Raw genomic sequence first — 14609 nt, forward strand, 5'->3', positions numbered from 1 at the left:
TATGTTTATAATGAGTTAGCAAGATTCCAGAAAATTGGACTGAGATATTTTACTTTATTTATTTATTTTGAGACAGGGTTTCACTCCATGGTCACCCAGGCTGGAGTGAAGTGGCACAATCTCGGCTCACTGCAGCCTCCGCCTCCCAGGATCAAGTGAATCTCGTGCTTCAGCCTCCCAAGTAGCTGGGATTACAGGCACACACCACCACGCCCAGCTAATTTTTGTATTTTTAGTAGAGACAGGGTTTCACCATGTTGGCCAGGCTGGTCTCAAACTCCTGACCTCAGGTGATCCACCTGCCTTGGCCTCCCAAAGTGCCAGGATTACAGGCTATTTTACTTCAGTCTTATTTCTCCAGGTGTGGTGCCTGCCTGTGTTGGCAAAGGTAACTGGGAGAATATGTTTAAAATGTGGATTCCTGGGCCCTACTTCAGATCTACTGAGTCAGAATCTTAAGCCCAGGAAGCTGCATTTTAACAAACTCTTCAGTGACTCAGAAGCACATGGAAGTCTGAGAATCTCTGCTCTGTGGAGAGTGGTATGTCTGCCCGCAAGAACAAGATTCTGCCCTGGGGAGTTTCGGTCAGGAAGAAAGGGTGGAAATAAGAGCAAACATTTTAATGAGACCCTAGTATGGGCCAAGTATTTCACATTATTATCTCATTTGATTGCACAATGACTCCTGGAGACAGGCATTATTAACCCACTTTATGGATAAAGACATTAAAGCACAGAGAGGTTAAGTAGCCAGGAGTCAAATAGCTAAGAGGCAGCCCTGAGATTCCAACTCTGTTTATTATCCTAATGCTTATTGTTTTTTCATACACCAGCTGTGCAGTCTTGAACTGGGCTTTATTTTCCATCTTCAATTAAAATCAGAATAGTAATAGTACCTATCTCATAAGGTTGTTATAAGGATTCAATGGGATAAAGTGTGTAATGCATTAGCACAGTGCATGGCAATAGTAAATGCTCAGTAAATGTTACCTATTATTATTATCATACCATAAGCAATACCTAGGTGCATAAAAATACTGATAATAGATATCTCCTATTGGAAATATACCATGAGCCAAACACTATGTTGAGCCCTTTTCATTAATTCAAAAAGTATTTCTCAAATGCTTATTATACATCTTTAATCCCCCCAGTGACCCATTTTGCAAATGAGAAAACAAAGGAGTCCGAAAAGTTAAGTAACCTGCCTAAGGGCAGAGCTAATAAGGATCCAGGGCAGGATTCAAACCTGGATCTATCTCACTTTAGCAGATGTGTTTCTAAGGCTTTCCTATGCTGAAAGTTCCCCTCCTACTTTAGAAAAAGAAAAACATAGCAACAGTTTGACAGGTCAATTGGGAATAGTTCCATCAGCCTGTTTAAGGAAATGCCACGGTGGAAGTGACGTGGGAGACAGCACCATTCTTTAACCGGCTCTCACCATAGGTGTCTGTTGCATTAGTGAGAAAGGGCATAAAATGACACACAGTCATTTCCAAATCTGGATGATAAGTTCTATAATCTTGTTTCTTTTTTCTTTTTTTTTTTTTTTTTTGAGACAGAGTCTTACTGTGTCGCCTAGGCTGGAGTAGTGCAATGGCGCGACCTCGGCTCCCTGCAACTTCCGCCTTCCGGGTTCAAGCAATTCTCCTGCCTCAGCCTCCCAAGTAACTGGGATTACAGGCGCACGCCGTCATGCCCAGCTAATTTTTTTTTTATATTTTAGTAGAAGTGGGGTTTCACCGTGTTGCCCAGGCTGGTCTCAAATTCCTGAGCTCAGGCAATCCACCCGCCTCGGCATCCCAAAGTGCTAGGATTACAGGCGTGAGCCACCATGCCCGGCCTTGTTTCTTTAGAGAGAGCATTCTGCACTAGAGGAGACTTTTGCAGGGAGCAGAGCCTTTGCTCTTCAAATTGTCAAATAATGCATTCCCAGGCTATCCACCCTCTGGTGGAATTCTTCAGGAAGCAAGTTAATATAGACCCTGACTATGCTCCAAGAATTAAAAAAAAAAAAAAAAAAAGGTACACATAGCTTTCCATAGAAAACTTCAAGGCACAGTGCGAAGGGTCTGCCCTGATCTGAAGCCCTTTGGCCAGATGCTAATGGAACCATCTGGGCAGGGTATAAAGTAAGGCCAAAGCTATCCAAGTAAGAATTGGCAGTTTCACACAGAGGACCTTCACACAAAAGAATAAAACAAAATACATTTTCCTGAGACCCTGAGGTGCCTAACACTTCATGGAGCATCTGGCACACAGTACCCCAAACTGTGCCTGACTCTGCGCAAGACTCATCCAACAAGCATGTTTTCAGGCTTTGCCACGCTCTGGGCATAGTGCATGGTAGAGGTGGCACATTACTGGCCTGGCGGGGGGGTTTTATTTGGCCCACAAAGCATTTTTAAGAGGACTCTGTTAAGATTTTTAGGAGGTTTCACCTCAGAAGGCACAATTTCTAACTTGTCTTTAAAACTCAAGAGGTTTGGCTGGGCGCCGATCACCTGAGGTCAGGAGTTCAAGACTAGCCTGGCCAACATGGTGAAACCCCATCTTTATGAAAATTACAAAAAAATTAGCTGGGCATGGTGGCGTGTGCCTGTATTCCCAGCTACTCAGGAGGTTGAGGCAGGAGGATCGCTTGAACCTGGGAGGCAGAAGTTGCTGTGAGCTGAGATCGTGCCATTGCACTCCAGCCTGGGCGACAGAGCAAGACTCCGTCTCAAAAAACAAAAATCAAAAAAACTCAGGAGGTTTGTCAACCCTGGTCTATGGCGCCGTATAGCAACAGTCAGCTAGTGCTGAGCAGTGGTGGCCCCTTTACCCCAGACATGGTCTTGCCCTCCATCCAGCTCAAATCCTTCATTTGCTTTACCTGTTTGGCCTCTGTGGGAATTTCTCTTTGCGACCCCTACACTAAAGATAAAAAGAAGCGGTCCCTGTCCTCGGGAATCCACCAACTAGTAGGGGGGGGCACACAAGTTAAGACATAGTAACACAGTGCTAGAATAGGAGAGCACAGTTTGGTTAAGAGAGGAGAAGACTTCTCCAGAAGGGAGTTACTTAGCTGAATCTTAGAGAATCCATCTTGGGAGTTGGCAGAGAAAAGGGAGAGGCTTGGGAAGTTCCAGGCGGAAGGTGCAGTATTTACAAAGAGATAAATGCATGTGCACAGCGTGTCCAATACTGGGAGTTAGGGAGTGGTGACAAGTGACACCGTAGCAAGAGACATTATGGAACGCTTTGTGTCAAATAATTTGGACCTTATCGTGAAGACAATGAGATTCACTGAGCCACTTTAAGCAGGAGAGTTAATTGAAACCAGGAGAGTCTAATTTCTATGCTAATAGACTGCTTAGGCAACTCTGGAGGCATGAACTAGCTCCGGGTAGACACACCTCTTGTGTTGAGAATGGAGCAGAGCGTGAAAATCAACGCTGACCTAGCAATCCACCTTTAGCATATTCACAGGATATAGTTTGGAATAGTGTAAAAGCTCTTGCAACCGATTATAACAAACTCTCATACTAATAGAAGCAACAAGTTACACTTTACATAGAGGTAGATCTGCAAGATTCATCCAAGATTCAGGATACCATCGTAAATGGCAAACTTGTACAACTTGATTTTCCTATTGCCTCATTATATAAAGAAGATATTAGCGAGGCCTTTCTCGGATGTCTGGCCAACTTTTGTTTTTTCATCATAAAAAGGATAAAAGATTTTAAAAGGAGGGATGTCAATACAGGGGCCTATGAGCAGGTGATGCCAGAGGGGGATGCCCAGGACTCGGAGGCTGGAGAGAGCTCCTGGGCCGAGGCTGGTGACCACAGAACACTTCAAAGACTTTGAGTAAAGGGAGAGACAGTCCAAAGGGCTCAAGTCCAGAAACGGACTTCAGTACTAGAAAGGCAGAATTTCCGTGCACAGCAGTTACTATATTTTAACTGTATAAAATTTTTAAAATTAATTTTTGATTATACGTATTACATATACACACAATCTCCTTATGAAAAGAAAAGATCACAGATAAGACTACAGTCTCTTTTGACCATCACTCCCAATCTGCATCCCCTCCTCACTCCCCAGAGGAAACACTATTGTAGTTTGGTGTGAATTCTACAGACCTTTCCTAGGCATTTAAAAACATGGAAATATGTACAAAAAGTATTGTTTTGTATTTCCCAAAACAATTCAAATGAAATAATATTATGTGTAATGTTCCACAACTTTCCTCGTTGGTACATATAATTCATTCTTTGAAATTGTTGCACAGTATTCCTTAGTGTAGCTATATCTCAGTTTATTTGTTCATGTCCCTATCGAGAAACATTTCGGCTTTCAATATGTCATTATTACAAATACCATGGCAATGAATATCGTGGTACATGCTTCCTGTGCCCATGTAGAAGTATTTTTCTCAGATACCTACAAGTGAAACTGCAGGATCGTTTTTAAACATAAATTTAATTTAAATATGTAGCATGAAATTGACCTCTAGAGTAGTGCTAAACACACAATATCATCAAATTTATGTTTTTCGCCACCCTGATGAGTGAAGAATGGTATCTTGTTCTAAATTGCATTTGTCTGATTACTAGTTTGGTTGAGTGTATTTTCATATTTTATTGCTCATTTATATTTCATTTTTGGTATATCATTTTAGTTAGTGTATTATGTATTATTACTCTTTTCCTAAAAACATAGATTTAATAGTCTGTCCCACTAATCTATGAACTCCTTGAAAATTGGACTATTTCTTTCTTGTTTATTGTTTTATCTTTTGGGTTATGAGAGTCTGAAAAAGTTAGTTCACTTCTCTGGGTCTCAGTTTTCTTATCAGCAAAATGGTCATAATAATCTAGGTTGAGAATCCCTTATCCAAAATGCTTGGAACCAGAAGTGTTTCAGATTTCGGATATTTTCAGATTTTGGAATGTTTGCATTATACTTACCATTTGAGCATCCCAAATCTGAAAATCTGAAATCCAAAATGCTGTAATTATCCTTACGTTTGAGTGTCATGTCCGTGCTCAAAAATGTTCAGATTTTAAAGCACGTCAGATTTCAGATGTTCAGATTTGGGATGCTCAACCTAGTACCTACTTCATTGAGATGTCATGAGGATTAAAGAAGCACACAGTCGCCCTCTGTATTTGTGGGTTCTGTATCCATGGATTCAACCAACCATGAATCGAAAACATTTGGAAAAAATTGCATCTGTACTAGACATGTATAATTTTCTTGTCATTATTCCATAAACAATACAGTGGGACAATTATTTACATAGCATCTACTTTGTATTCATTATTATAAGTTATCTACGGATGATTTAAAGTATACAGGAGAATATGCACAGGTTATATACAAATATTACCCGTTTTATATAAGGGACTTGAACATCTTCAGATTTTGATATCCACGGGAGGTCCTGAAACCAATCCCCTATGAATACAAGGGACAACAAGGGACAATTGTATACGTAAAGCATTTATTAATGCATCTATTAATATTATATCCTCAGGATTTAGAGTCCTCAGTGTATAACAGACAATTAAATACAGTTTGAAGTGGAATGTGGAGATCCTATGAACAGATAAGACACCAGAGCAGAGGTCAGGCAATGATGAAAGAAGTTAAGAACCTGGTTCCTAGAACTGAGAAATAAAGCAGGTACTTGGTTCCAAAGAGCAAGGAAGGGTCCCACCTCTTTGGACTGGATCATAAGGTAACCTCAAGTTACCTGGAGCCAGGCTATAAACCCAGAGCTACCAGACAGACCTGACCCAGACACTGGCAGAGAAAGCTAAACAAAGGAATGTCAAATGAATAGAGGGCTAAATAACTCCTACCACGGGGAGAAGAAGCAGTGAGCCAGGCAGGATATCAGAGGTGGGCAATAATATCTCATCGACAAAGTGTTTTAAAGCAAACCGTTGTTTTAGCTAAAAAGATCCAGCCATCACTAAGCTGAAATCATTAAGTATTTCTAAGTCCTTTTATTTAAGACAGAGGATGGAAAAATGAATTCTATCAGGAAGTTTTATAAACTAATTTTCCCCTTGGATTTTGCTAGGTTCTGAAAGCTTTATTTTTATTCATCCTTCATTCTGCTTTAATACTAAACTTAAAAGCATTGTTTGATTTTTTCAGTTTTTAAAGATAAAGGGATAATCAGGCTGGGCGCAGTGGCTCATGCCTGTAATCCCAACACTCTAGGAGGTTGAGGCAGGAGGATCACTTGAGGCCAGAAGTTCGAGACCAGCCTGGCCAACATGGCAAAACCCCGTCTCTACTAAAACTACAAAAATTAGCTGGGCATGGTGGTGCACGTCTGTAATCCCAGCTACTCAAAAGGCTGAGGCAGGAGAATCGCTTGAACCCCGGAGGCAGAGGTAGCAGTGAGCCAGGATTGTGCCACTGCATTCCAGCCTGGGCGACAAAGTGAGACTCTGTCTCAAAAAAATAAAAATTAAAAGATAATTTGCATAAGTAAAATGCACCCTTTTCAGTGTACCATGCTGTGAGTTTTAACAAACGCACAGTCACATAACCACTACCACAATCAAGACGTAGAGCAGTTCCATTACCACCCAAATTCCTTTATGCCTGTTTATAATCAATCCTTCCTCCTATCTCCAGCTCCAGACATCACTGATCTTTTTTCTGTCCCTATAGTTTTACTCTTCCAAAATGTCAGATAAATGAAATCATAAAATATGTAGCATTTTGAGTCTGATTCTTACACTTGGCATACATATTTGAGTTCCATCCATGTTGTATGCATCAGTAGTTCATTCCTTTTTCCCCCAACTGAGTAGAATTCCATTGTATGGATGGATATACCACAGCTTGTTTATCCTGTCACCAGCTGAGGACAATTTATTTCCAGTTTTTGGCAATTAGGAATAAAGCCTCTATAAACATCAATAAACAGGTTTTTATCCGGGCGAATAAGGTTTCATTTCTTTTGAGTAAATACCTAGGAGTGTGATTCCGGGGTCATGTGATAGGTATATGTTTAACTACATATAAAACTGCCAAACAGTTTTCCAAAGTGGCTGTACCATTTTATATTTCCACCAGCCACGTATCTGTTTGATTTTGAATAATTCTTATAAAGCACAGTCCAGAATATTTTCTACAGGATAAAACATCCCACATTTTTCATTCATCACTCAGTAGCTTCCTTTTGACCATTGAGGAAACTGTCTTCTTCCCAGCCATGCGTATCACTGCTTTTCCACATGCACCCCTGCGTACAGTCAGACCCTGATCACGCCAGTTCTTCCCCACATCCATAGTTTTGTTTATGCCATTTGCCACCTGAGATGTTTACCTTTTATTACTGAAATCTTATGCAAACCCCACTATCAAAATCTTTTCATTCTGCAAGACTTCCTTCTGCTCTCCAAAAAAGACAAGTCAATGAAAGTTGTTGACAGAGGAGGCTAACAAAACAGGCTCAGGCATTCGGCACAGCCCCTTGCTTTCTGTGCTATCCATCTGGGATCCCATGTGCCACGTGGTGGGGGAAGCTAATGAGGGGTCCAGGAGAGCAGGCAAAAGTCCGAGCAGAGCAGGTCTTCCCCACCCCCACCCCTCCTTTTATAAAAGGTGAATATACCTCAAAGTAACTAGAACTGGTTGCAAAGAGTAAAACGAATTCTTATTATCTGGGGTTGTCTGGGATACAGAAAGCTTTTCCTTTGATGCAAGTTTGGGCCAGTTTTTGGTGCTACTCAAGACTCCTCTCTGCCTCCAAGTTTTTTACATCTGAATATATACATATGTACATATGGCTTTGGCATGGCCGAGAAAAAGAATCGATAAGCAAATTCTTTTATGTACTTCCTATAAAAGAGATACGATACATAAGACAGTTTTTATTTCTCTCTCTCTCTCTCTCTCTCTCTCTCTCTCTCTCTCTCTCTTCCCTAAACAGTCCCGAGGCCCCCTGGGTGCTGAAGGCAGCACCACAATGCAACGTGTCCTCTCTCGGTTCCATTTCTGGAGGAGCTGATGCAATTCCAAGGCGCGGGGCTGGGCCAGAGCTCGGTTCTTGTGCTACAGTAGAATAGTGTTCCAGCGTGGCTGCCTCTGTAGCGCCTGGCAATTCTAGAAATTTTGCCATCTGCATTTCAGCTCAGGAATACTGAACTTGCAGCCATCAGCTTTGAGTGCCATTATCTGAACAGGCCCTGCGTGCCAGTCTCGAGCGCTTACACCCCCCAGGCAGCTAACGAGGACCCTATTGACTTGATACTCCCCTCCTCCAGGAGACAGTCTCGGTCCCATATGGCTCCAGCTCTTGACCAGGGATCTCATGATTGAAGTGAAAAAGGAAAGGAAGCAGACTCTGTCCTCCTTACCAAGTGACTGTTCCCACCTTGCCATCCTAGCCAGACTTGACACGTCCAAAAACTGCAACCTCAGCCCCTTCCCGGCAGAAGACAATGGCTTGCGTGCCAATTCCCATCCGGGACCCTCCCCAAGCCCTTCTCTGAGGTCTCTCTGTTTTTGTTTGTTTGTTTGTTTTAAACGCTGTCTTGGTGTTTAGCAAAGTCTAAGCATCGCTGCTTATCCCCAGCGCCACCGCCCAGGCCTCCCGCCCCGGAGTCTGGAAACCAGTACAGGGTGACAGCCGGGACGCTCGCCCGGGCCGGACTCACCCGGCCAGTGGAGAAGCGCCGGAGCGCCTGGCTGCCCCGCCGCAGCATGCTGGAGAGGAGCGCTCGCACTGGCGACGCGGCGGCGCGGGAGGCAGGCGGGCGACGCAGCCTGGGCGCGGCCTGCAGCCTGGACGCCCCGGACTGCCTGGCTCGCGGCTCACGGCTCTCGGCCATTGCTAGTCCGCACCCCACCCAAGGCCCACCGCCCGCGGCCCGCCCCACCCTACCAGCTGCAAGGCCCCGCCCCCTAGCTGGAAAGACCCCGCCCCCAGCTGGAAGGCCCCGCCCCGCCAGCTGGCTGCGTTCGGACAGCCAACCCGGTGCGACCCGGCGGAGCGCGCGGGCTTCCTGGAACCTGTGGGACCTGACCCTGGTGCCAAGAGCGCGCCCAGTCCCAGGGACCGCGCCTCTCCGCTGCCTGGACTTTCTGCCAATTCCAGCCAAGGTCCAGGTGCTTTCTGTGGGACCCCCTACCACTGCCCCGCAGCAGTATATACGGATCTACCTTATTAGTGGTCAGTCTGACATTCCAAGTGCTGTCCATAGCATAGCCCGTAAAAGGCACGCCTGTAGACAGATACGTAGCGGGGGCGCCTTCGCTGTGTAGGGATCCTGATGCCTACCTCGTAGAATGGTAGGCCGGGCGCGGTGGCTGACGCCTGTAATCCCAGTACTTTGGGAGGCCGAGGAGGGAAGATGGCCTGAGCTCAGGAGTTCGAGACCAGCCTGGCCACTATGGTGAAATCCCGTCTCTACTAAAAATAAAATAAAAGTAAAATAGTAAAATAATTAGCCGGGCGTGTTGTCACATGCCTGCAGTCCCAGCTACTCGGGAGGCTGAAGCACGAGCATCACTTGAGCCAGGGAAGCGGAGGTTGCAGTGAGCTGAGATCATGCCACTGCACTTCAGCCTGGGCAACCGAGCGAGACTCTATCTCAAAAATAAATAAATAAACAAATAAATAAATAAATAAATAAATAGGTGCAAAGGTAATTGCGGTTTTTGCCACCGAAAATAATGGCAAAGCCGCAATTACTTTTGCATCAACCTAATAGATACATGCCCTTCTCTCTCACCTCTCTGGAAAAAACGCTCAGACGTGCTTTAGCTGGACGTTTATCTCAAGCCAGACTTCTTAGCCCAGCATTGAGGGCCGTCTGCAATTTGCAATTTTCTCTTATTTCTCACTGCTCTTTTGCATATGTAATTATGCTTGACTGCAGTTCTTGCCTATTCCTTCTTGGACAGTGTTTCCCAGAAAAGCTTGTCATCTGTCACTTGTAATTATCTTGGCACGACCGTTTCTTTTCTGAAAGGTACCGCTTACATGCTGCCTCCTGGAGGCGTTTTTTTCTGATTCTTTTCTCTCTTAGTCTCCTTATTCTCCATAAATAATTGTTCACTCCTCTTAAGGGGAAAGAATCTTTGTCTATGCATCTGTTACGGCTGTCTCAATCTGCTACTGGTATTTGTATAACTATTAACGTCTCTGTTGGAAGCTCCTTGCAGGCTAAGTCCATGTCTGATTAATCAGGATTTACAGTATCTAGCACTAACCAGAGCTTTAACAAATAATAATAAAATAAAAAATAACGTGTTAAAAAAAAACTTGTTGAAATAGATGAATGTGTTTAAGAGAGTAAGGAGACAAAAAAGAACCATCATTAAAACTTGGAGAATTGCAACAAACATCCAGGGTTTTGCTTTGAACACTACATCTTGCCAATTTAACCCACTTTCCTGACTGCATTTTGTGACTTCTTGCTCTTTTAAACTTCCAAATATTGATATTCACTTTATTTATTCTGATCTGTTATACTAGAAGGGTGCACAAGGAGTTTTTTTTTTTTTCTCTGAATGAGGTTCCATAGTTATATATTACTATTCCCAAGTTTAGGAAATGTAGAATTTATGTTCACTCAAATATAATGAAATATTCATTGTGTTTACTTTTTCCCTGGAAGAATCAAAAGTGTAGTTTCCTTGATAACTGGAAATTAGATCAGATGCAATTACAGAGTTTGACAAAGAGACCAACCCCTGCCAATCTATTTCTATACCCAGCAAAAATACTCCTTAAAAATAGAGATAAAACAAAGCCATTTTTAGAAACAAAAACTTGAGAGAATTTGTCATCAGTAGACAGACAATAAAGGAAATATGAAAGAGTATCCTTCCAGCAGGAAAAAAAAATTTACCCACATGGAAACCTAGAAATGCAAGAAGCCCAACAAAAAAGGCAAAGACGTGAGCAAATTTAAAGTGAACATTGGACTGGGCATGCTGGCTCACGCTTGTATTCCCAGCACTTTGGGAGGCTGAGGTGGGCAGAGTTCAAGACCAGCCTGAGCAACATGGTGAAACACTGTTTCTAAAAAAAAATACAAAAATTATACAAAAATTAGCCAGGCACGGTCGCGTGACTCTAGTCCCAGCTCCTTAGAAGGCTGAGTAAGGAGGATTGCTTGAGCTGGGAGAGTGAGGTGTCAGTGAGCTGTGGTTGTGCCACTGCACTCCAGCCGGGTGACAGGGTGAGACCCTGTCTCAAGAAAAAAAAAGTGAACATTGACCACATGAACAATAATAATATATTATTATAATTAATATAATAAAATACTGTATGTTTATATGTGTATACATGAAAATACACAAATATCCAAACAACAATAGAAAATTGTTGGATAAGCTTGTAGGAAAGAAAATAATCCTAGATGGAAACTCAGATGAAAGAATGAATAGTAATGTAAAGGGTTAATATGAGGGCAAATTTAAGTTAATATTAATTGTATAGAACAACAATAATAATGTTTTATGGAGTTCAAATATATATATGCATGTGCGTAGACTATTTAATTCACTTTGTGCCATTTTTGTAAATACAATCATTTGAATAACTTTCTGTGTCTGGATTAATTTCATACTTTAGAAAGTACATAGATGATGTGCCAAGTTGAAACCCAAGAATTCCCACACAAAACTCTGTATGAAAGTTAGAGCTTTATGGCCGGGCGCGGTGGCTCAAGCCTGTAATCCCAGCACTTTGGGAGGCCGAGGAGGGCGGATCGCGAGGTCAGGAGATCGAGACCATCCTGGCTAACACGGTGAAACCCCGTCTCTACTAAAAATACAAAAAATTAGCCAGGCATGGGGGTGGGCACCTGTAGTCCCAGCTACTCGGAGAGGCTGAGGCAGGAGAATGGCGTGAACCCGGGAGGCGGAGCTTGCAGTGAGCCGAGATTGCGCCACTGCACTCCAGCCTGGGGGACAGAGAAAGACTCCGTCTCAAAAAAAAAAAGAAAGTTAGAGCTTTATGTAAAGCTTGCATAGTAAGAGTGGCTATGGTCTTGGGTTTACAGAATACTAAATTGGAATCTTTTTTTTTTTTCAGACTTGGTGTCCCTGGAATGCAGTGGTGGGATCACAGCTCACTGCAGCCTCGACCTTCCCTGGCTCAGGTGGTCCTTCTACATCAGCCTCCTGGGTAGCTGGAATTCCAGGCACGCACCACCATGCTCGGCTAATTTTTTTTGTATTTTTTTTGTAGAGACAGGGTTTTGCCATGTTGCCCAGTCTGGTCTCGAACTCCTGGCCTCAAGCGATCTGCCCACCTCCACCTCCCAGAGTGCTAGTATTACAGGCGTGAGCCACTGCACTTGGCCCTAAATTGGAATCTACTCATTCTGCCATAGATAAATGTTTTGTTTAGTGACTAATATCTGTGACATTAGGGGCCTTGTGCAAATATAATACGTTGATCAGGGATCTGTTTTGTCCTAGACACAACGTTCACTCGGAATTTTATGAAATTGCAAGTCATATAATTTATAAACTTCTAAAAATGTGTGTAGAACATTTTTACTTCCACAGTCAACTTTGAGGATTTTAGAACAAAATTCTATGGGTTTCCATGCCCTCTTCTTGTTTGGTTGCTCTTTGACTGAAATTAACATGTAGCCATAGTGACTATTTGGAAACATTGCTGTTTCTCTCTATATTTTTAAATTTTGCTCTGCTGAATATTCTGTTTTACCATATATAAGAGTGATGTGAGCTAGGCTAGTGACTCACAACTGTAATCCCAGTGACTTGGGAAGCTCAGGCAGGAGGATCACTTGAGGCCAAGAGTTCAAGACCTTGGGGAGACCCCCATCGCTAAAACAAAAACAACACAACAACAATTAGCCAGGCATGGTGGCATGCACCTGTAGTCTGAGCACTTGGGAGGCTGAAGTAGGAAGATCACTTGGGCCCAAGAGTTTGAGGACACAGTGAGTTATGATTGCATCACCGCACTCCAGCCGAGTGACAGAGCAGAGACACTGACTTTAAAAAAAAAAAAAAAAGATGTTTTTTTAATAAATTTCTCTCTTTCTCTCTCTCTCTGTCTCTGTCTCTCTCTCTCTCTCTCTCTCTAGACAGGTTCTTGCGCTGTCATCCAGACTGGCGTACAGTGGCACAAACAAGGCTCACTGTGGCCTCAATCTCATGGGCTCAAGTGATCCTTCTGCCTCAACCTCCTGAGTAGCTGGGACCACAGGTATGCACCATCACACCTAATTTTTTTAAAAAATTTTGAGGCCGGGTGCGGTGGCTCACACCTGTAATCCCAGCACTTTGGAAGGTAGAGGTAGGAGGAACACCTGAGGTCGCGATTTTGAGACCAGCCTGACCAACATGGAGAAACCCCGTCTCTAATAAAAATACAAAATTAGCCGGGTGTGGTGGTGCATGCCTGTATTCCTAGCTACTCAGGAGGCTGAGGCAGGAGAATCACTTGAACCCAGGAGATGGAAGTTGTGATGAGCCGAGACAGTGTAACTGCACTCCGGCAACAAGGTCTCACTATGTTGCCCAGGCCGGTCTTGAACTCCTGGGCTCAAACCATCCTCCCGCCTTGGCCTCTCAAAGTGTTGGGATTACAGGTGTGAGCCAGAGTCTGGCCTAAATCTCACTTTTTTAAAGCACTCTTGACCTTGTATTAAACAATTGTTAATTAAAACAATTATTAATGCTTAATTATTGTTTAAGCAAAAATAATTTTATGATAAAAACAAACACTTGAGAGGACCAGCCCAGCAATGTGTAAACGAAGAACTGAATTCTGGTAAATAATTTTAATGATGAATTAAGTGAATTAAACTTGATACAAATATGTAATATGAATACTGTATGGAATTTGCCCCTGGTAAATAATTAGGTCTTTTACTTCTGTAAATGTCACTTTAATATTCATTTCCTTTTTTTCCTGTGGTTAATCTCGTTAAATATATGAATTTTAATAAAGTTTTCTTGGGACAAATTTACAAGGATGCATCATAACAATGAGGATCAAGAGCCTAAAATAAACTTTTTAAAGTTTCTCCTCACCTTTCACTTGCAGAAAACCTCCCACCTTTTGAACCAGGCATCCCTTTTGGATCTTGTTTGCATCAGTATAAGCACTATCCTGTGACCCAAAATTATAGTGGCAACCTTGAGCATATTCACTGACAGATCTTCAGCTGCAGGGTGAAAACTGATGGCTTCAGCTGCTGTGCTCCTTGCATCCAGCTCTGCATACACATTGAGTCTATGCTTCTCATGGGTGCTGCCAACCAATGACTGGGAGTGGCAGAAATGCTATGGTAGGTCATTTCGGGGAAGATGCAGATCACTTCTGACAGGGTGACTCCTCATTGGCCTGTTGAACTTTGACTTTCATAGCAGTCTAAACCTCTTCTTTAGCCTGCTTTCCTTCACAAAAGGTCAGACCTGTATTGTGGCCTGATAGCTCTCCCAACCTCCCCTCCCAGCCTCCTCACTTCCCCTCACCGCCGTTTTCCACTAATAAATCTCTTCCATGTCTAATTTCATCTTGGCATTTTAGGAAACCTGTAATAATGTTATAGGAGTTATTAAGAAATTATTTTAGGCAGATAGAGAGGAAAAGGGGTCCT

General features: G+C 43.0%; 1 protein-coding gene across 1 annotated transcript in view; it reads right to left on the bottom strand.

Moving 5' to 3' along the window:
• ALDH1L2 (aldehyde dehydrogenase 1 family member L2) overlaps nt 1-8736 on the bottom strand; it is a 60278-nt gene extending 51542 nt beyond the window's left edge. Inside the window, exon 1 of the mRNA XM_003269956.3 lies at nt 8673-8736. Coding sequence (XP_003270004.2) covers nt 8673-8720 — 48 coding nt within the window. The 5' untranslated portion in view covers nt 8721-8736. The remainder of the gene's footprint in view (nt 1-8672) is intronic.
• Nucleotides 8737-14609: the final 5873 nt, after the last annotated feature.

This window comes from Nomascus leucogenys, chromosome 10 (genome assembly GCF_006542625.1).
Source record: "Nomascus leucogenys isolate Asia chromosome 10, Asia_NLE_v1, whole genome shotgun sequence".
NCBI lineage: Eukaryota > Metazoa > Chordata > Mammalia > Primates > Hylobatidae > Nomascus > Nomascus leucogenys.